General features: G+C 42.5%; 2 protein-coding genes and 1 pseudogene across 2 annotated transcripts; all 3 read right to left on the bottom strand.

Moving 5' to 3' along the window:
* Positions 1–678: 678 nt before the first annotated feature.
* On the bottom strand, positions 679–4,366 carry LOC138362253 (uncharacterized PE-PGRS family protein PE_PGRS46-like). Its single transcript, XM_069321031.1, has 5 exons — positions 4,333–4,366; positions 2,345–3,279; positions 1,375–1,887; positions 798–1,302; positions 679–713 (listed from the first exon to the last, which is right to left on the bottom strand). Exons 1-5 carry the CDS (start codon positions 4,364–4,366, stop codon positions 679–681), a joined length of 2,022 nt encoding a protein of 673 aa, XP_069177132.1.
* Positions 4,367–9,030: 4,664 nt separating this feature from the next.
* On the bottom strand, positions 9,031–12,722 carry LOC138362263 (uncharacterized PE-PGRS family protein PE_PGRS46-like; annotated as a pseudogene).
* A 4,837-nt stretch (positions 12,723–17,559) lies between these two features.
* LOC138362242 (uncharacterized PE-PGRS family protein PE_PGRS46-like) lies at positions 17,560–21,193 on the bottom strand. Its single transcript, XM_069321020.1, has 4 exons — positions 21,160–21,193; positions 19,373–20,307; positions 17,892–18,918; positions 17,560–17,807 (listed from the first exon to the last, which is right to left on the bottom strand). The coding sequence occupies exons 1-4, from the start codon at positions 21,191–21,193 to the stop codon at positions 17,773–17,775; spliced, it is 2,031 nt and encodes a 676-aa protein (XP_069177121.1). The 3' UTR covers positions 17,560–17,772.
* Between the last annotated feature and the right edge of the window lie 2,275 nt (positions 21,194–23,468).

Genomic DNA, 23,468 nt, shown 5'->3' with positions numbered 1-23,468 from the left:
TCCACAAGTCTGTTGACAGCTCATAACACAAAATCTGAATGTTTAACGATTGAAAGCTATAAATAAAGTACATACTGTATAATCAGCATGTCGGAAACCGTTGTCTAATTATTGTGTCATCTGTGCAAGTGTTCATTACACAGGTAATGACACAAGAATAATTCCATGATACATAATAATTACCGTCCATAATTTACTCTTTTTGTTAAGTATTAATTTAAATAGACAAATATATGAAAGTAAATCCTATATATTCTTATATAAATGAAGACATGTTTTTTGATAGCTGAGAGAATAGCCAATTTTTTTAACGGCGTCCGAGAATATTTTTATCTTTTAAACAAAGACAGTGTTTACGAAATATAAAATATAAATATAGAAGAGAAATCAAATATATCAATGTGAAAAATGTAATATATTGGAAAACAGAAGCAGTTGGTGGAGGTTGACCTCCTCGTCTTCAGAGGAGTTTCCTCAAGTGATGGAATCGATAATTGACCTGAATCTTTTCTGATTACTTAAAGAGAAGCTTCCTACGACTCTCACAAGATAATGTTATCATGTGTTCACCTAAGATAGAAACGTCTTAGGACCGTCGTAAGGTAATGATGCAAAAATGGCTGTCAACACTAAGACTGCAGGCGGAGAAGGAACACATATAATGAACAACACTATTCATTATATGCTCGGAGTCTGATACAGTCCGACCGGGGCTGGTGAGCCGTTACTGTGACCATTACCGTTAACGCCGTTACCGTTAACGGCATTACCGTTAACACCATTACCGTTAGTTAAACCATTTACTTTACCATTACCGTTTGTGCTAGTATATCCGTTACCGTTGCCATTGGTGAAACCATTTCCATTACCTGTAGCTCCATTACCATTACCGTTGACGAGACCGTTGCCATTGGTATATCCGTTCCCATTAACTGCAGCTCCGTTACCATTACCGTTGACGAGACCGTTGCCATTGGTATATCCGTTCCCATTAACTACAGCTCCGTTACCATTACCGTTGACGAGACCGTTACCATTGGTATATCCGTTCCCATTAACTGCAGCTCCGTTACCATTACCGTTGACGAGACCGTTGCCATTGATATATCCGTTCCCATTAACTGCAGCTCCGTTACCATTACCGTTGACGAGACCGTTGCCATTGGTATATCCGTTCCCGTTGACTGCAGCTCCGTTACCATTACCGTTGACGAGACCGTTGCCATTGGTATATCCGTTCCCATTAACTGCAGCTCCGTTACCATTACCGTTGACGAGACCGTTGCCATTGGTATATCCGTTCTCATTGACTGCAGCTCCGATACCATTGCCGTTGACGAGACCGTTGCCATTGGTATATCCGTTCCCATTGACTGCAGCTCCGTTACCATTACCGTTGACGAGACCGTTGCCATTCGTATATCCGTTACCGTTAACTGGAACGCCATTACCATTACCGTTGCCTTTAGTATATCCATTACCATTGCCGTTGATGGGACCATTGCCATTGGTATATCCATTACCATTAACTGCAGCTCCATTACCGTTGACGAGACCGTTGCCATTCGTATATCCATTCCCATTAACTGCAGCTCCGTTACCATTGCCGTTGACGAGACCGTTGCCATTAGTATATCCATTCCCATTAACTACAGCTCCGTTACCATTACCGTTGACGAGACCATTGCCATTAACAACTCCAACTCCATTGCCGTTGGAGTTTGCGATAATCACGCCGATCTGAGCGTTGAGACCGTAGAACTGCTGGGCGGTGGAACAGTCGAAGTTGTACCACCAGTCACACACGAAGTACTGCTGGTTGAATATGGTGCCGTTGGGACAGAGGAAAGAGTCGCTCCTGCCATCGGCCTGGCAGATGTGGAACACCTGCCGAGGACAACAGTATTTGTGAAACAAAGTGGTACGTCTGGCAGATGTGGAACATCTGTCGTAGGTGTTATGACCAAAGAGGACTACTGATAAAGGCAGAGGACAATTACTAGCAAATACTCAATAACTTTTAATAACATGAAAACAGCTTTAAAACGTTTAGTGGAAATACAGACTCCTAATGTGAACCTGATTGTATAAACTCTCAGTTATAAAATATCAACACGGCAGCATAAGACTCACCTGACATCCGGCCTCCAGGGCAGCATAAGAATCACATGACATCCGGCTTCGGGGGGCTGCATAAGACTCACCTGACATCCGGCCTCGGGGGGGCAGCATAAAACTCACCTGACATCCGTCCTCTGGGGCAGCATAAGACCACTGACATCCGGCCTCGTGGCCAGAATAAGACTCACCTGACATCCGGCCTCAGGGACAGAATAAGACTCACCTGACATCCGGCCTCTGGGGCAGTATCAGCGTAGTATCCGGGGATTTGTCCGGTGCAGGAGAATCCGGTGAGTGGGACAGAAACCAGGATGGGATAGTCCACGCCGGGGACGCCTCCGCCTCCAATAGCGTCACCAAGGGCAGCGATGGGGTCGAAAATGCCGTTAAAGATCCCGTTAACGGCACCGTTGCCGTTTGTGTAAACACCATTACCATTTACACCGTTACCGTTGCCATTTCCATTGCCGTTTGTGTAAGCGCCATTACCATTTACACCGTTACCGTTGCCATTTCCATTGCCGTTTGAGTAAGCACCGTTACCATTTACACCGTTACCGTTGCCATTTCCATTGCCGTTTGTGTAAGCACCATTACCATTTACACCGTTACCGTTGCCATTTCCATTGCCGTTTGTGTAAGCACCGTTACCATTTACACCGTTACCGTTGCCATTTCCATTGCCGTTTGTGTAAGCACCATTACCATTTACACCGTTACCGTTTCCATTGCCGTTTGTGTAAGCACCGTTACCATTTACACCGTTACCGTTGCCATTTCCATTGCCGTTTGTGTAAACACCATTACCATTTACACCGTTACCGTTGCCATTTCCATTGCCGTTTGTGTAAGCACCATTACCATTTAGGCCGTTGCCGTTTCCATTGCCGTTTGTGAAAGCACTATTACCATTTACACCGTTACCGTTGCCATTTCCATTGCCGTTTGGGTAAACACCATTACCGTTTACACCGTTACCGTTGCCATTTCCATTGCTTGTTGAATAAGCACCATTACCGTTTAGGCCGTTGCCATTTCCATTGCCGTTTGTGTAAGCACCATTACCGTTTCCATTGGCTCCATTTCCTCCGTTACCGCTGAATCCGTTGGTTGGCGGGAGGTAAGTCCGTTGCTGAGCCAGACACGCGCCCACAACACCTGTTGTTTACAGAATAACAGATGTTTCAGCCAAATATCCCACAGACAATACCCGCCTGCTTCCCTCGTCCCACACACCTTCAGCTGAAGCTTGCAAAATCTCAAGCTTACAATTCTGGTAATATAATTAAACGCAAACTTAAGGCTAATTGAAAAATTGTAAACAGAAATGGAATATGGGTAAAGGTATTCTGTAACAGCATGCTATATATATATATATATATATATATATATATATATATATATATATATATATATATATATATATATATATATATATATATATATATATATATATATATATGCGAACAAGCCTGAATGGTCCCCAGGACAATATGCAACTGAAAACTCACACCCCAGAAGTGCTTCTGGGAGTATGGGTTCGAGTCACTTCTGGGGTGTGAGTTTTCAGTTATATATATATATATATATATTATATATATATATATATATATATATATATATATATATATATATACTTTGATGATAGTTTGTTTTATACTATATTTTAGGCTGCCAATTTTCCAAGTTATGACTCTAGGCATTCACTTCTAACTCAAGCTGTAAATGGTTATTAACTCAAGCTGTAAACTGTTGCGAAGTCAAGCTGTAAATGGTTGCTAACTCAAGCTGTAAGTGGTTGCTAACTCAAGCTGTAAATGGCCGCTAACTAAAACTGTCACTATTACCTAACCCGGCCCATCCTCACGTTAGTGCTATACCCCATATATAAATCAGCTCGTCCAGTTGTTACAAAGGTTAGAAAATCGTGTGCTAAAACACTCGAGCCTAACCTTACCTAACCTATTATAATTAAATGGTACTCAAGTTATGCCATATAAAAGTATATATTCAATTATACGTTATACCGATATCTATACCTAAGTTATACCTATAAAATCCGAAAGATTTTTTAAAATAATGAAAATATTTTTACTGGTGAAATAGATCACAGTGTAAACCTTTTGAGGTCAAGCCATTTTGCTCAGAAATAACTATATAAACATAAAACAATACTTGGGTATAGAAGTTGAATAGCTTAGATCAGCTTACCAAGGTAAAGGAGGCTCCTGATGATTGCCGCCATGCTTAAACGTGCAGGAAACACAGGATAAGACGATAAAGGAGGAGAAGCAGGGAGATGTAGAGGTGAGGACCGAGTTATGAAGATGGAAGGATGGCGCAGTGCCTTATATACCTCGCTCGGGCATACACTCTCCCACCTCAAGGACGCTAATACATACGTGCCTTAGGCAGACACTCTCCCACCTCAAGGATGCGGCAAAGAAAGCCCAACACGCAGGCAGGATTACGTCTGACCACTCCTGCCTTTGGCCCTTTACGTCCGTAGATTTTATTTGGTAAACGCATAAGTACTCTCGTGATTTATAGGATGTCCTCATAACACTTCCAAAGAGTGCCAGTGGAGGCTACTGGCCACATGCCCCTGTATGGCTAGCCATACAGCAAGATGCTGGACTTTGTAGCATCACGTAGTTATTTCTTGATACTCACTCGATGTATCTCTTCTCGCTGTTCAAGATAGGTACTTAAATGCAGCTATCCTTGGTCACCAGACGCGTTTCTAGATCACCATATGAGTTTCCAGGTCACTAGGTGGATTACCAGGTCACTAGGTGGGCTTCCTGATCACCATATGGGTTCCTAGGTCATTAAGTTTGTTCGCAGGTTGCCGGTGGAGCGTCCAGGTCACCAGGTTGGATTTAAGGTCACGAAGAGTATATCCAGGTAACCAAGTTGGATTTCAGGTCATGAAGAGTGTTTCCCAGTCACCAGGTGAGATTTCGCATCACAACGTGTGTTTCCAGGTAACCAGGTTAGATTTCAAGTCACATAGTGCGTTTCCAGGCCACCAGGTGGGATTTCAGATCACGAAGAGTGTTTCCAGGTCACTAGGTTGTATTTCAGGTCGCCAAGAGTTTTTTCAGGTCACCATTTTGGATTTCAGATCACAAAGTGTGTTTTCATGTCACCGGGTTGGATTTCAGGTTGGAAATGGCATCGGTAACGGTGTAAATGGTAATGGTGCTTACACAAACGGCAATGGAATTGGCAACGGTGTAAATGGTAATGGTGTTTACACAAACGGCAATGGAAATGGCAACGGTAACGGTGTAAATGGTAATGGTGCTTAATAATATATATATGTATATATATATATGTATATATATATATATATATATATATATATATATATATATATATATATATATATATATATATATATATATATATATATATATATATATATATATATATAAGTAAAAAGGGACATAACTTTAAAAATAAGTGATATTTATCAAATAAATCATCAACATTAGATTAATAGCTAGCAGTGACACACTGACTGACTTCCAGCTTCAGTTGGAACTTTATTCCAACTTTTCCCTTCGCCCTTGAGCTTCATAGAGCCCGAGGGTGCTACTACCGCGGCATAGAGTCGCGAGTTAGCTCTGCACTTACCAAACCGGCGAACGGAATCTAGCATTACAGTGAACATTACAGGAGCCAGACGCCTCGAGAGCACATTATAGGAGCCGCCAACTCGTGGCTCCCCTCAGCCCAATCTGCACCGGACAGTCTCTTCGCACGAAGATCCAACCGGATTGCAGGAAAATGTACTAACTCTCCCGTGACTCCGGGCGATATGTATGCTCGGCGTCGCATTAAACAGGTTCACTGTAAGCAAGTCCTCAAGCTGTGCTCGTCCAAGTGGCGGCCGACCCAGTAGACGTACTCATAAATTGTAACGTACCGCAATGAAAAATCTACAAGCATTCTTGGTGGAATAGTGGATAAACAATATATTTCTGACATCCAAACTGTTTTATCATTATCATATTCAGGTGTTTCAGTGCATTTTTTTAACAATCCAAAAGGCAGTGAAAGTGATCTGATGACAGTCACTGAGTTTCGTTAACTCACCAATCCGCCCTCCACTATACATCATAGCTGACTGCCTGATGAAGGAGCCTCCAAGCCCCAATTCCATTATTTATCTTAAACGACGAATCCTGGTTCACCCTTGACAACGAGCAGACGTCTGGACACCTGCTCCGTCCGGGAGTCGCCGGATCATGTTCTGTTTCGGAATTTTGGATTTGATACTGCCGATTGGCATTCCAATTCGACGAACCGAATTGTTACGACGCCAGGCGCACTTATCGCCTTGTGTCACAGGATAGATGATAGATTTTGAACGTTTTTTTTGGCAAGTTCTCTAGACGGGGTGACGGTGTCCGACGCCGGCTTGGCCGCGAGGTGCCGGGAGTTGGCGGGTCTCTGTGGGCTCCTGGTGTGCCCTCAGACGTGGTGGGCTTCTGGTGTGCCCTCAGGTGTTGAGGGAGGTCCTGGTGTGCCCTCAGGCGTGGTGGGCACCTGGTGTGCCCTCAGGCGTGGTGGGGTCCTGGTGTGCCCTCAGGCGTGGTGGGCTCCTGGTGTGCCTTCAGTCGTGGTGGGCGGCCGGCTTCTGCTCTGCCTGGGGGCACTGGACGACGTTTTGCATTTGAATTGGGAGCCGAGTATTTGCTTTAGCTTCCCAGTGTTCTCTGTGGGGCAGGGCCGGTGCTTGCCTCCCTGAGGGACTCCTGGCCCCCCCCCCATCATCCCGTCTGTGTGTTTATTGGCTTGCTGACAAATGACATTCATTTTGTTATTAAGCTTCGCGATTTACCCTTCACGGGTACGCCAGGACACATCCGACCCCACGATCGTCGTTGCCCCTAAATCAACATCTTAAACGACTTGCTCTGACATCGCTGGGCAGTCCCTGGGTTGACTATTCAAGCTGGTGCAAATAGGTCCAGCTACATCCTACAATACTGTCACTAATTACTGGTAGCCTTGCCATCTCTGAGTGCGTCAGCTTGGTCACACGGATGCTCAGATTTAACATGCTCTATGGCGTCAAGAGGGTATCAAGAGGGCATTTCTCGGTGACTTCACCTCACGGTTTGAAGAGCGCATATCATGGTGACGTCACCTCTCGGTATCAAGAGGTCATATCCTATTGACGTCACATCATGAAATCAGGGAGCAAATAGGGAGGATAAAAACAATGTTTTTAAATGCGCGTAATTTTAATAATGTTATCAATATAAAATGTATATAAAAATATAAGATATATGTTCAGGCAGTATATATGAACCTTTTATATCACAAGAATACCTAGTACGTCACACAAGACAAGATGTCAGGCAGATATAACATGCTATTAAACCTCTTAGTTAATGCTATTAGAAGTAATAGTTAAGGTACAGAGTCGGGGAGAATAATTTTTGCTGCTTTCAGCACAAGTAGTACTGTTAGCACTCTAGTACAACCAGCACTCTAGTACAACCATTACTACTAGAACAACCATCACTACTAGCTCTACCAGTGAGCTACAACAACACAGCCGTTCTAATCAAACAAACCACGTTTTGGAAGCAGTTGATTGATAATGATTTATAAACACAAATATAAATTTTGCTCTAAATTTGACAGTTTTCACAGTTGCGTAAATTACCATAACAAATAAAAAAAAATCTGAATTACTGCTTTTTAGCTCTGAAATATACATTTCAGTCATAATTATCTTAGCGGTGTTTCTAGCAGTTGATGGCGGCTATGTGCAAATCTCTTAAAAATATTTTTTGACTGGAAAATCATTAGATCACTGCTGAATAAGTTACTTGGTTACAAGAAAAAAAGATAATAATTCACTATTAACTAAAGAAATAATATTTGGAAATAATTTCCAAATATTAAAAAAAATCCAAGAATTTATCAATATTTCCCAATATTTAACAATAATTTTCCAATATTTAACAATTATTTCCTAATATTTCACAACAATTTACCAATATATCACAATAATTTACCAATATTTTACAGTAATTTCTCAATAATTTTTGTTCCACATCTCATTAAATGCCCAAATTCTCAATATGATGCAAACATTTTACAGTCAATTCCCTTAACCTGAAGTGTCATTAGATATTTTTCTTCATGACTCTGATATCTTTTAATGTACACACAAATAAATAAAAAATATATCTTTCTGCTCTGGTATCAGAACCTCGAGCAATATATAAAGCAATATGTCAGTGACCTGTTTTACAATTGACCAGAATGATGCTATATTGCTAATACTAGTTTACCACCAGTATTGGCAATATAGTATCATTCTGGTTTCCTTTCATTTCCAATGTTTCCTTTCTTAACTATTTGCTCCAGTCCCAATATTTGTGACACAAATATCACTTTAGGTAGAAAATGAGAGATCATATTTTACACATACTTTTAATATATATATAATTTCATGCATAAGTTATAAAAATATAGGTTATAAGTCAACTGTGTGTGTGTGCGTGTGTGTATGGTGTATGGCACAAGAGCTCTGAGTGGCCTCCCGCTCTCCACAAGTCTGTTGACAGCTCATAACACAAAATCTGAATGTTTAACGATTCAAAGCTATAAATAAAGTACATACTGTATAATCAGCATGTCGGAAACCGTTGCCTAATTATTGTGTCATCTGTGCAAGTGTTCATTACACAGGTAATGACACAAGAATAATTCCATGATAAATAATAATTACCGTCCATAATTTACTCTTTTTGTTAAGTATTAATTTAAATAGACAAATATATGAAAGTAAATCCTATATATTCTTATACAAATGAAGACATGTTTTTTGATAGCTGAGAGAATAGCCAATTTTTTTGACGGCGTCCGAGAATATTTTTATCTTTTAAACAAAGACAGTGTTTACGAAATATAAAATATAAATATAGAAGAGAAATCAAATATATCAATGTGAAAAATGTAATATATTGGAAAACAGAAGCAGTTGGTGGAGGTTGATCTCCTCGTCTTCAGAGGAGTTTCCTCAAGTGATGGAATCGATAATTGACCTGAATCTTTTCTGATTACTTAAAGAGACGCTTCCCACGACTCTCGCAAGTTAATGTTATCATGTGTTCACCTAAGATAGAAACGTCTTAGGACCGTCGTAAGGTAATGATGCAAAAATGGCTGTCAACACTAAGACTGCAGGCGGAGGAGGAACACATATAATGAACAACACTATTCATTATATGCTCGGAGTCTGATACAGTCCGACCGGGGCTGGTGAGCCGTTACTGTGACCATTACCGTTAACGCCGTTACCGTTAACACCATTACCGTTAGTTAAACCATTTACTTTACCATTACCGTTTGTGCTAGTATATCCGTTACCGTTGCCATTGGTGAAACCATTTCCATTACCTGTAGCTCCATTACCATTACCGTTGACGAGACCGTTGCCATTGGTATATCCGTTCCCATTAACTGCAGCTCCGTTACCATTACCGTTGACGAGACCGTTGCCATTGGTATATCCGTTCCCATTAACTGCAGCTCCGTTACCATTACCGTTGACGAGACCGTTGCCATTGGTATATCCGTTCCCATTAACTGCAGCTCCGTTACCATTACCGTTGACGAGACCGTTGCCATTGGTATATCCGTTCCCGTTGACTGCAGCTCCGTTACCATTGCCGTTGACGAGACCGTTGCCATTGGTATATCCGTTCCCATTGACTGCAGCTCCGTTACCATTACCGTTGACGAGACCGTTGCCATTCGTATATCCGTTACCGTTAACTGGAACGCCATTACCATTACCGTTGCCTTTAGTATATCCATTACCATTGCCGTTGACGGGACCATTGCCATTGGTATATCCATTACCATTAACTGCAGCTCCATTACCGTTGACGAGACCGTTGCCATTCGTATATCCATTCCCATTAACTGCAGCTCCGTTACCATTGCCGTTGACGAGACCGTTGCCATTAGTATATCCATTCCCATTAACTACAGCTCCGTTACCATTACCGTTGACGAGACCATTGCCATTAACAACTCCAACTCCATTGCCGTTGGAGTTTGCGATAATCACGCCGATCTGAGCGTTGAGACCGTAGAACTGCTGGGCGGTGGAACAGTCGAAGTTGTACCACCAGTCACACACGAAGTACTGCTGGTTGAATATGGTGCCGTTGGGACAGAGGAAAGAGTCGCTCCTGCCATCGGCCTGGCAGATGTGGAACACCTGCCGAGGACAACAGTATTTAGTGAAACAAAGTGGTACGTCTGGCAGATGTGGAACATCTGTCGTAGGTGTTATGACCAAAGAGGACTACTGATAAAGGCAGAGGACAATTACTAGCAAATACTCAATAACTTTTAATAACATGAAAACAGCTTTAAAACGTTTAGTGGAAATACAGACTCCTAATGTGAACCTGATTGTATAAACTCTCAGTTATAAATATCAACACGGCAGCATAAGACTCACCTGACATCCGGCCTCCAGGGCAGCATAAGAATCACATGACATCCGGCTTCGGGGGGCTGCATAAGACTCACCTGACATCCGGCCTCGGGGGGCAGCATAAAACTCACCTGACATCCGTCCTCTGGGGCAGCATAAGACCACTGACATCCGGCCTCGTGGCCAGAATAAGACTCACCTGACATCCGGCCTCAGGGACAGAATAAGACTCACCTGACATCCGGCCTCTGGGGCAGTATCAGCGTAGTATCCGGGGATTTGTCCGGTGCAGGAGAATCCGGTGAGTGGGACAGAAACCAGGATGGGATAGTCCACGCCGGGGACGCCTCCGCCTCCAATAGCGTCACCAAGGGCAGCGATGGGGTCGAAAATGCCGTTAAAGATCCCGTTAACGGCACCGTTGCCGTTTGTGTAAACACCATTACCATTTACACCGTTACCGTTGCCATTTCCATTGCTGTTTGTGTAAGCGCCATTACCATTTACACCGTTACCGTTGCCATTTCCATTGCCGTTTGTGTAAGCGCCATTACCATTTACACCGTTACCGTTGCCATTTCCATTGCCGTTTGTGTAAGCACCATTACCATTTACACCGTTACCGTTGCCATTTCCATTGCCGTTTGTGTAAGCACCGTTACCATTTACACCGTTACCGTTGCCATTTCCATTGCCGTTTGTGTAAGCACCATTACCATTTACACCGTTACCGTTTCCATTGCCGTTTGTGTAAGCACTGTTACCATTTACACCGTTACCGTTGCCATTTCCATTGCCGTTTGTGTAAGCACCGTTTACCATTTACACCGTTACCGTTGCCATTTCCATTGCCGTTTGTGTAAACACCATTACCATTTACACCGTTACCCGTTGCCATTTCCATTGCCGTTTGTGTAAGCACCATTACCATTTAGGCCGTTGCCGTTTGTGAAAGCACTATTACCATTTACACCGTTACCGTTGCCATTTCCATTGCCGTTTGTGTAAAACACCATTACCGTTTACACCGTTTACCGTTTCCATTGCTTGTTGAATAAGCACCATTACCGTTTAGGCCGTTGCCATTTCCATTGCCGTTTGTGTAAGCACCATTACCGTTTCCATTGGCTCCATTTCCTCCGTTACCGCTGAATCCGTTGTTGGCGGGAGGTAAGTCCGTTGCTGAGCCAGACACGCGCCCACAAACACCTGTTGTTTACAGAATAACAGATGTTTCAGCCAAATATCCCACAGACAATACCCGCCTGCTTCCCTCGTCCCACACAACCTTCAGCTGAAGCTTGCATAATCTCAAGCTTACAATTCTGGTAATATAATTAAACGCAAACTGAAGGCTAATTGAAAAATTGTAAACAGAAATGGAATATGGGTAAAGGTATTCTGTAACAGCATGCTATATATATATATATACTAATATATATATATATATATATATTATATATATATATATATCTATATATATATATATCTATATATATATCTATATATACTTTGATGATAGTTTGTTTTATACTATATTTTAGGCTGCCAATTTTCCAAGTTATAACTCTAGCCATTCACTTCTAACTCAAGCTGTAAATGGTTATTAACTCAAGCTGTAAATTGTTGCGAAGTCAAGCTGTAAATGGTTGCTAACTCAAGCTGTAAGTGGTTGCTAACTCAAGCTGTAAATGGCCGCTAACTAAAACTGTCACTATTACCTAACCCGGCCCATCCTCACGTTAGTGCTATACCCCATATATAAATCAGCTCGTCCAGTTGTTACAAAGGTTAGAAAATGGTGTGCTAAAACACTCGAGCCTAACCTTACCTAACCTATTATAATTAAATGGTACTCAAGTTATGCCATATAAAAGTATATATTCAATTATACGTTATACCGATATCTATACCTAAGTTATACCTATAAAATCCGAAAGATTTTTTAAAATAATTAAAATATTTTTACTGGTGAAATAGATCACAGTGTAAACCTTTTGAGGTCAAGCCATTTTGCTCAGAAATAACTATATAAACATAAAACAATACTTGGGTATAGAAGTTGAATAGCTTAGATCAGCTTACCAAGGTAAAGGAGGCTCCTGATGATTGCCGCCATGCTTAAACGTGCAGGAAACACAGGATAAGACGATAAAGGAGGAGAAGCAGGGAGATGTAGAGGTGAGGACCGAGTTATGAAGATGGAAGGATGGCGCAGTGCCTTATATACCTCGCTCGGGCATACACTCTCCCACCTCAAGGACGCTAATACATACGTGCCTTAGGCAGACACTCTCCCACCCTCAAGGATGCGGCAAAGAAAGCCCAACACGCAGGCAGGATTACGTCTGACCACTCCTGCCTTTGGCCCTTTACGTCCGTAGATTTATTTGGTAAACGCATAAGTACTCTCGTGATTTATAGGATGTCCTCATAACACTTCCAAAGAGTGCCAGTGGAGGCTACTGGCCACATGCCCCCTGTATGGCTAGCCATACAGCAAGATGCTGGACTTTGTAGCATCACGTAGTTATTTTCTTGATACTCACTCGATGTATCTCTTCTCGCTGTCCAAGATAGGTACTTAAATGCAGCTATCCTTGGTCACCAGACGCGTTTCTAGATCACCATGTGAGTTTCCAGGTCACTAGGTGGATTACCAGGTCACTAGGTGGGCTTCCTGATCACCATATGGGTTCCTAGGTCATTAAGTTTGTTCGCAGGTTGCCGGTGGAGCGTCCAGGTCACCAGGTTGGATTTAAGGTCACGAAGAGTATATCCAGGTAACCAAGTTGGATTTCAGGTCATGAAGTGTTTCCCAGTCACCAGGTGAGATTTCGCATCACAACGTGTGTTTCCAGGTAACCAGGTTAGATTTCAAGTCACATAGTGCGTTTCCAGGCCACCAGGTGGGATTTCAGATCACGAAGAGTGTTTCCAGGTCACTAGGTTGTATTCAGGTCGCCAAGAGTTTTTTTCAGGTCACCATTTTGGATTCAGATCACAAAGTGTGTTTTCATGTCACCGGGTTGGATTTCAGGTTGGAAAATGGCATCGGTAACGGTGTAAATGTTAATGGTGCTTACACAAACGGCAATGGAATTGGCAACGGCAACGGTGTAAATGGTAATGGGTGTTTACACAAACGGCAATGGAAATGGCAACGGTAACGGTGTAAATGGTAATGGTGCTTAATAATATATATATGTATATATATATATATGTATATATATATATATATATATATATATATATATATATATATATATATTAATATATATATATATATATATATATATATAATATATATATATATATATAAGTAAAAAGGGACATAACTTTAAAAATTAAGTGATATTTATCAAATAAATCATCAACATTAGATTAATAGCTAGCAGTGACACACTGACTGACTTCCAGCTTCAGTTGGAACTTTATTCCAACTTTTCCCTTCGCCCTTGAGCTTCATAGAGCCCGAGGGTGCTACTACCGCGGCATAGAGTCGCGAGTTAGCTCTGCACTTACCAAACCGGCGAACGGAATCTAGCAATTACAGTGAACATTACAGGAGCCAGACGCCTCGAGAGCACATTATAGGAGCCGCCAACTCGTGGCTCCCCTCAACCCAATCTGCACCCGGACAGTCTCTTCGCACGAAGATCCAACCGGATTGCAGGAAAATGTACTAACTCTCCCGTGACTCCGGGCGATATGTATGCTCGGCGTCGCATTAAACAGGTTCACTGTAAGCAAGTCCTCAAGCTGTGCTCGTCCAAGTGGCGGCCGACCCAGTAGGACGTACTCATAAATTGTAACGTACCGCAATGAAAAATCTACAAGCATTCTTGGTGGAATAGTGGATAAACAATATATTTTCTGACATCCAAACTGTTTATCATTATCATATTCAGGTGTTTCAGTGCATTTTTTTAACAATCCCAAAAGGCAGTGAAAGTGATCTGATGACAGTCACTGAGTTTCGTTAACTCACCAATCCCGCCCCTCCACTATACATCATAGCTGACTGCCTGATGAAGGAGCCTCCAAGCCCCAATTCCATTATTTATCTTAAACGACGAATCCTGGTTCACCCTTGACAACTGAGCAGACGTCTGGACACCTGCTCCGTCCGGGGAGTCGCCGGATCATGTTCTGTTTCGCAATTTTGGATTTGATACTGCCGATTGGCATTCCAATTCGACGAACCGAATTGTTACGGGACGCCAGGCGCACTTATCGCCTTGTGTCACAGGATAGATGATAGATTTGAACGTTTTTTGCAAGTTCTCTAGACGGGGTGACGGTTGTCCGACGCCGGCTTGGCCGCGAGGTGCCGGGAGTTGGCGGGTCTCTGTGGGCTCCTGGTGTGCCCTCAGACGTGGTGGGCTTCTGGTGTGCCCTCAGGTGTTTGAGGGGGTCCTGGTGTGCCCTCAGGCGTGGTGGCACCTGGTGTGCCCTCAGGCGTGGTGGGCACCTGGTGTGCCCTCAGGCGTGGTGGGGTCTGGTGTGCCCTCAAGGCGTGGTGGGGCTCCTGGTGTGCCTTCAGTCGTGGTGGCGGCCGGCTTCTGCTCTGCCTGGGGGCACTGGATGACGTTTTGCATTTGAATTGGGAGCCGAGTATTTGCTTTAGCTTCCCAGTGTTCTCTGTGGGGCAGGGCCGGTGCTTGCCTCCCTGAGGGACTCCTGGCCCCCCCCCATCATCCCGTCTGTGTGTTTATTGGCTTGCTGACAAATGACATTCATTTTGTTATTAAGCTTCGCGATTTACCCTTCACGGGTACGCCAGGACACATCCGACCCCACGATCGTTGTTGCCCCTAAATCAACATCTTAAACGACTTGCTCTGACATCGCTGGGCAGTCCCTGGGTTGACTATTCAAGCTGGTGCAAATAGGTCCAGCTACATCCTACAATACTGTCACTAATTACTGGTAGCCTTGCCATCTCTGAGTGCGTCAGCTTGGTCACACGGATGCTCAGATTTAACATGCTCTATGGCGTCAAGAGGGTATCAAGAGGGCATTTCTCGGTGACTTCACCTCACGGTTTGAAGAGCGCATATCATGGTGACGTCACCTCTCGGTATCAAGAGGTCATATCCTATTGACGTCACATCATGAAATCAGGGAGCAAATAGGGAGGATAAAAACAATGTTTTTAAATGCGCGTAATTTTAATAATGTTATCAATATAAAATGTATAAAAAATATAAGATATATGTTCAGGCAGTATATATGAACCTTTTATATCACAAGAATACCTAGTACGTCACACAAGACAAGATGTCAGGCAGATATAACATGCTATTAAACCTCTTAGTTAATGCTATTAGAAGTAATAGTTAAGGTACAGAGTCGGGGAGAATAATTTTTGCTGCTTTCAGCACAAGTAGTACTGTTAGCACTCTAGTACAACCAGCACTCTAGTACAACCATTACTACTAGAACAACCATCACTACTAGCTCTACCAGTGAGCTACAACAACACAGCCGTTCTATTCAAACGAACCACGTTTTGGAAGCACTTGATTGATAATGATTTATAAACACAAATATAAATTTTGCTCTAAATTTGACAGTTTTCACAGTTGCGTAAATTACCATAACAAATAAAAAAAATCTGAATTACTGCTTTTTAGCTCTGAAATATACATTTCAGTCATAATTATCTTAGCGGTGTTTCTAGCAGTTGATGGCGGCTATGTGCAAATCTCTTAAAAATATTTTTTGACTGGAAAATCATTAGATCACTGCTGAATAAGTTACTTGGTTACAAGAAAAAAAGATAATAATTCACTATTAACTAAAGAAATAATATTTGGAAATAATTTCCAAATATTAAAAAAAATCCAAGAATTTATCAATATTTCCCAATATTTAACAATAATTTTCCAATATTTAACAATTATTTCCTAATATTTCACAACAATTTACCAATATATCACAATAATTTACCAATATTTTACAGTAATTTCTCAATAATTTTTGATCCACATCTCATTAAATGCCCAAATTCTCAATATGATGTAAACATTTTACAGTCAATTCCCTTAACCTGAAGTGTCATTAGATATTTTTCTTCATGACTCTGATATCTTTTAATGTACACACAAATAAATAAAAAATATATCTTTCTGCTCTGGTATCAGAACCTCGAGCAATATATAAAGCAATATGTCAGTGACCTGTTTTACAATTGACCAGAATGATGCTATATTGCTAATACTAGTTTACCACCAGTATTGGCAATATAGTATCATTCTGGTTTCCTTTCATTTCCAATTATTCCTTTCTTAACTATTTGCTCCAGTCCCAATATTTGTGACACAAATATCACTTTAGGTAGAAAATGAGAGATCATATTTTACACATACTTTTAATATATGTATAATTTCATGCATAAGTTATAAAAATATAGGTTATAAGTCAACTGTGTGTGTGTGCGTGTGTGTATGGTGTATGGCACAAGAGCTCTGAGTGGCCTCCCGCTCTCCACAAGTCTGTTGACAGCTCATAACACAAAATCTGAATGTTTAACGATTCAAAGCTATAAATAAAGTACATACTGTATAATCAGCATGTCGGAAACCGTTGCCTAATTATTGTGTCATCTGTGCAAGTGTTCATTACACAGGTAATGACACAAGAATAATTCCATGATACATAATAATTACCGTCCATAATTTACTCTTTTTGTTAAGTATTAATTTAAATAGACAAATATATGAAAGTAAATCGTATATATTCTTATACAAATGAAGACATGTTTTTTGATAGCTGAGAGAATAGCCAATTTTTTTGACGGCGTCCGAGAATATTTTTATCTTTTAAACAAAGACAGTGTTTACGAAATATAAAATATAAATATAGAAGAGAAATCAAATATATCAATGTGAAAAATGTATTATATTGGAAAACAGAAGCAGTTGGTGGAGGTTGATCTCCTCGTCTTCAGAGGAGTTTCCTCAAGTGATGGAATCGATAATTGACCTGAATCTTTTCTGATTGCTTAAAGAGAAGCTTCCTACGACTCTCGCAAGATAACGTTATCATGTGTTCACCTAAGATAGAAACGTCTTAGGACCGTCGTAAGGTAATGATGCAAAAATGGCTGTCAACACTAAGACTGCAGGCGGAGGAGGAACACATATAATGAACAACACTATTCATTATATGCTCGGAGTCTGATACAGTCCGACCGGGGCTGGTGAGCCGTTACTGTGACCATTACCGTTAACGCCGTTACCGTTAACGGCATTACCGTTAACACCATTACCGTTAGTTAAACCATTGACTTTACCATTACCGTTTGTGCTAGTATATCCGTTAACGTTGCCATTGGTGAAACCATTTCCATTACCTGTAGCTCCATTACCATTACCGTTGACGAGACCGTTGCCACTGGTATATCCGTTCCCATTAACTGCAGCTCCGTTACCATTACCGTTGACGAGACCGTTGCCATTGGTATATCCGTTCCCATTAACTGCAGCTCCGTTACTATTACCGTTGACGAGACCGTTGCCATTGGTATATCCGTTCCCATTAACTGCAGCTCCGTTACCATTACCGTTGACGAGACCGTTGCCATTGGTATATCCGTTCCCATTAACAGCAGCTCCGTTACCATTACCGTTGACGAGACCGTTGCCATTGGTATATCCGTTCCCGTTGACTGCAGCTCCGTTACCATTACCGTGGACGAGACCGTTGCCATTGGTATATCCGTTCCCATTGACTGCAGCTCCGTTACCATTGCCGTTGACGAGACCGTTGCCATTGGTATATCCGTTCCCATTGACTGCAGCTCCGTTACCATAACCGTTGACGAGACCGTTGCCATTCGTATATCCGTTACCGTTAACTGGAACGCCATTACCATTACCGTTGCCTTTAGTATATCCATTACCATTGCCGTTGACGGGACCATTGCCATTGGTATATCCATTACCATTAACTGCAGCTCCATTACCGTTGACGAGACCGTTGCCATTCGTATATCCATTCCCATTAACTGCAGCTCCGTTACCATTGCCGTTGACGAGACCGTTGCCAATAGTATATCCATTCCCATTAACTACAGCTCCGTTACCATTACCGTTGACGAGACCATTGCCATTAACAACTCCAACTCCATTGCCGTTGGAGTTTGCGATAATCACGCCGATCTGAGCGTTGAGACCGTAGAACTGCTGGGCGGTGGAACAGTCGAAGTTGTACCACCAGTCACACACGAAGTACTGCTGGTTGAAGATGGTGCCGTTGGGACAGAGGAAAGAGTCGCTCCTGCCATCAGCCTGGCAGATGTGGAAAACCTGCCGAGGACAACAGTATTAGTGAAGCAAAGTGGTACGTCTGGCAGATGTGGAACACCTGTCGTAGGTGTTATGACCAAAGAGGACTACTGATAAAGGCAGAGGACAATTACTAGCAAATACTCAATAACTTTTAGTAACATGAAAACAGCTTTAAAACGTTTAGTGGAAATACAGACTCTTAATGTGAACCTGACTGTATAAACTCTCTGTTATAAAATGTCAACACGGCAGCATAAGAATCACATGACATCCGGCCTCCAGGGCAGCATAAGAATCTCATGACATCCGGCTCAGGGGGCTGCATAAGACTCACCTGACATCCGGCCTCGGGGGGCAGCATAAGACTCACCTGACATCCGGCCTCTGGGGCAGCATAAGACCACTGACATCCGGCCTCGTGGCCAGATAAGACTCACCTGACATCCGGCCTCGGGGACAGAATAAGACTCACCTGACATCCGGCCTCTGGGGCAGTATCAGCGTAGTATCCGGGGATTTGTCCGGTGCAGGAGAATCCGGTGAGTGGGACAGAAACCAGGATGGGATAGTCCACGCCGGGGACGCCTCCGCCTCCAATAGCGTCACCAAGGGCAGCGATGGGGTCGAAAATGCCGTTAAAGATCCCGTTAACGGCACCGTTGCCGTTTGTGTAAACACCATTACCATTTACACCGTTACCGTTGCCATTTCCATTGCCGTTTGTGTAAGCGCCATTACCATTTACACCGTTACCGTTGCCATTTCCATTGCCGTTTGAGTAAGCACCGTTACCATTTACACCGTTACCGTTGCCATTTCCATTGCCGTTTGTGTAAGCACCATTACCATTTACACCGTTACCGTTGCCATTTCCATTGCCGTTTGTGTAAGCACCGTTACCATTTACACCGTTACCGTTGCCATTTCCATTGCCGTTTGTGTAAGCACCATTACCATTTACACCGTTACCGTTTCCATTGCCGTTTGTGTAAGCACCGTTACCATTTACACCGTTACCGTTGCCATTTCCATTGCCCTTTGTGTAAACACCATTACCATTTACACCGTTACCGTTGCCATTTCCATTGCCGTTTGTGTAAGCACCATTACCATTTAGGCCGTTGCCGTTTCCATTGCCGTTTGTGAAAGCACCATTACCATTTACACCGTTACCGTTGCCATTTCCATTGCCGTTTGTGTAAACACCATTACCGTTTACACCGTTACCGTTGCCATTTCCATTGCTTGTTGAATAAGCACCATTACCGTTTAGGCCGTTGCCATTTCCATTGCCGTTTGTGTAAGCACCATTACCGTTTCCATTGGCTCCATTTCCTCCGTTACCGCTGAATCCGTTGGTTGGCGGGAGGTAAGTCCGTTGCTGAGCCAGACACGCGCCCACAACACCTGTTGTTTACAGAATAACAGATATTTCAGCCAAATATCCCACAGACAATACCCGCCAGCTTCCCTCGTCCCACACATCTTCAGCTGAAGCTTGCATAATCTCAAGCTTACAATTCTGGCAATATAATTAAACGCAAACTGAAGGCTAATTGAAAAATTGTAAACAGAAATGGAATATGGGTAAAGGTATTCTGTAACAGCATGCTATATATATATATATATATATATATATATATATATATATATATATATATATATATATATATATATATATATATATATATATATATATATATATATACTTTGATGATAGTTTGTTTTATACTATATTTTAGGCTGCCAATTTTCCAAGTTATAACTCTAGGCATTCACTTCTAACTCAAGCTGTAAATGGTTATTAACTCAAGCTGTAAATTGTTGCGAAGTCAAGCTGTAAATGGTTGGTAACTCAAGCTGTAAATGGCCGCTAACTAAAGCTGTCACTACTACCTAACCCGGCCCATCCTCACGTTAGTGCTATACCCCATATATAAATCAGCTCGTCCAGTTGTTACAAAGGTTAGAAAATGGTGTGCTAAGACACTCGAGCCTAACCTTACCTAATCTATTATAATTAAATGGTACTCAAGTTATACCATATAAAAGTATCTGTTCAATTATACGTTATACCGATATCTATACGTAAGTTATACCTATAAAATCTGAAAGATTTTTTAAAATAATGAAAATATTTTTATTGGTGAAATAGATCACAGTTAAACCTTTAGAGGTCAAGCCATTTTGCTCAGAAATAACTACATAAACATAAAACAATACATGGGTATAGAAGTTGAATAGCTTAGATCAGCTTACCAAGGTAAAGGAGGCTCCTGATGATGGCCGCCATGCTTAAACGTGCAGGAAACACAAGACGATAAAGGAGGAGAAGCAGGGAGATGTAGAGGTGAGGACCGAGTTATGAAGATGGAAGGATGGCGCAGTGCCTTATATACCTGGCTCGGGCAGACACTCTCCCACCTCAAGGACGCTTCAACATACCTGCCTTAGGCAGACGCTCTCCGACCTCAAGGATGCGGCAAATAAAGCCCAACACGCAGGTAGGACTACCTTTGACCACTTCTGTCTTCGGCCCATTACTTCCGTAGATTTTACCTGGGTAAACGCACAAATATTCTATTGGTTTACAGGATGTCCTCATAACGCTTCCTAAGAGAAGCGGAAGCGTTCCATAACGCTTCCTAAGGGTCTTGTGGCCAATAGCCTGCCATTGCAGGCTATTGGCCACAAGGCCCTGTATGGCTAGCCATGCAGCGAGATGCTGGACTTTGTAGCATCACGTAGTTACCTCTTGATACTCACACGATGTATCTCTTCTCGCTGTCCAGGATAGGTACTTAAATGCAGCTATCCTTGGTCACCTGGTGCGTCTAGATCACCATGTGGGTTTCCAGGTCACTAGGTTGGTTTCCAGGTCCCTACATGGATTTCCAGGTCACTAGGGGGTTTCCAGGTCATCAGTTGGGCTTCCTGGTCGCCATATGGGTTCCTAGGTAATTAAGTTTGTTTCCAGGTTACCAGTGGAGTTTCCAGGTCACCTGGTGAGATTTCTAGTTACGAAATGTGTTTCCATGTCACCAGGTGGGATTTCAGGTCACGAAGTTTGTTTCCAGGTCACCATGTTGGATTTCAGGTTACAAAGAGTGTTTCCAGGTCACCAGGTGAGATTTCAGGTCACGAAGTGTGTTTCCAGGTCACCAGATTGGATTTCAAATCACGAAGTCTGTTTCCAGGTCACTAGGTTGCATTTCAGGTCACGAAGTGTGTTTCTAGGTCACCAGGTGGGTTTCCAGGTCACCAATTTGGATTTCAAGCCACAAAGAGTGTTTCCAGGTCACCAGGTGGGATTTCAGGTCATTAAGGGTATTTCCAGGTCACCAGGTTAGATTTCAGGTCACGAAGTGTTTTTCTAGGTGGGATTTCAGATCAAGAAATGTGTTTCCTGGTCAACAGGTGGAATTTCAGGTCACGAAGGGGGTTTCCAGGACTCAAGGTGGGATTCCTTGTCATCAATGTGTTTATATATATATATATATATATATATATATATATATATATATATATATATATATATATATATATATATTTTTTTTTTTTACCTAGAAGGGGTACCACCTCTGGTGCAAGTGTAGGGACCCATAGCCTCGGAGAAGAAAATAAAGAGTACTCAGAGAAGACCTTGTGGATCCTCACTGAACACTTTGATATTTTCTTCTCCTACCACCCGTATTCTTTTGTTAAGTGTGTATATTTATCTAACTTTATTTGAAAATGTCATTACACAAAAAAGTTACAATATTGATTACATGCAGGGTGCAAGGCTGCTTGTCACAAGTTGAACAGCTTCTCCAGCTCCTCAGATGGCGGGCAGGAACCGTGGATGCAGTGAGCATTTCCTCTCTGGATTGCCACACTAAGGCGCTGAAAAAGAAAACTGGCAGCTCTAGGGTCTCTAGTTGTTTCGATTAGCTTAGACCCCAACTCCTTCAAAAAGCTAGCAGCACTTTTACCCCAGGCACCAAGTGTCTCTGAGGCAATGGGGACAAAATTGTAGTGGTGCTCAAGGTCTCTGTATTTACGTGACTTGGCCGCTTCCCGGTGATTGGCAGCTCCTCCTGCTTGTGTAGCACTGAAGTCAACATAGGTATTGGCTAAAGTTGAAACGCAAGTGTAGTCCCACACCAACTGTCTACCATTCTTCCAGGGGTTCACCGTAATTCCGTCTGGGCGACCGACAGGCTCATCAGAGTTGCGGGACATTAGGTAACGGGGCTCTCTCTCTGCTGGACAACCGGCTGTGGTAAGGCTTCTCTTAATAATGTCATTAACCTCGCCGTGTCTTGCATGCCATCCTCCCGTCCTTTGGCAAAGAAGGCCATGCCGTCCATATCTGTCGGCCTCTGCCTCGCCGCAAATACACCTGTATTCGGTGTGGATTGGGGCAGATATATATATATATATATATATATATAGGGGGGGTACCACCTCTGGTGCAATTATAGGGACCCACAGCCTCAGAGAAGGGAACACAGAGCATTCAGGGAAAAACTTGCCATTTAACTCTGAATACGTAAGAGTGTTCGCTTCTCCTACCACCCCCCCTT

The sequence above is a fragment of the Procambarus clarkii genome, chromosome 8 (genome assembly GCF_040958095.1).
Source record: "Procambarus clarkii isolate CNS0578487 chromosome 8, FALCON_Pclarkii_2.0, whole genome shotgun sequence".
Taxonomy (NCBI): Eukaryota; Metazoa; Arthropoda; class Malacostraca; order Decapoda; family Cambaridae; genus Procambarus; species Procambarus clarkii.
The sequence above is the reverse complement of the archived record's forward strand: the minus strand, read 5'-3'. Positions and strand labels throughout refer to the sequence as shown.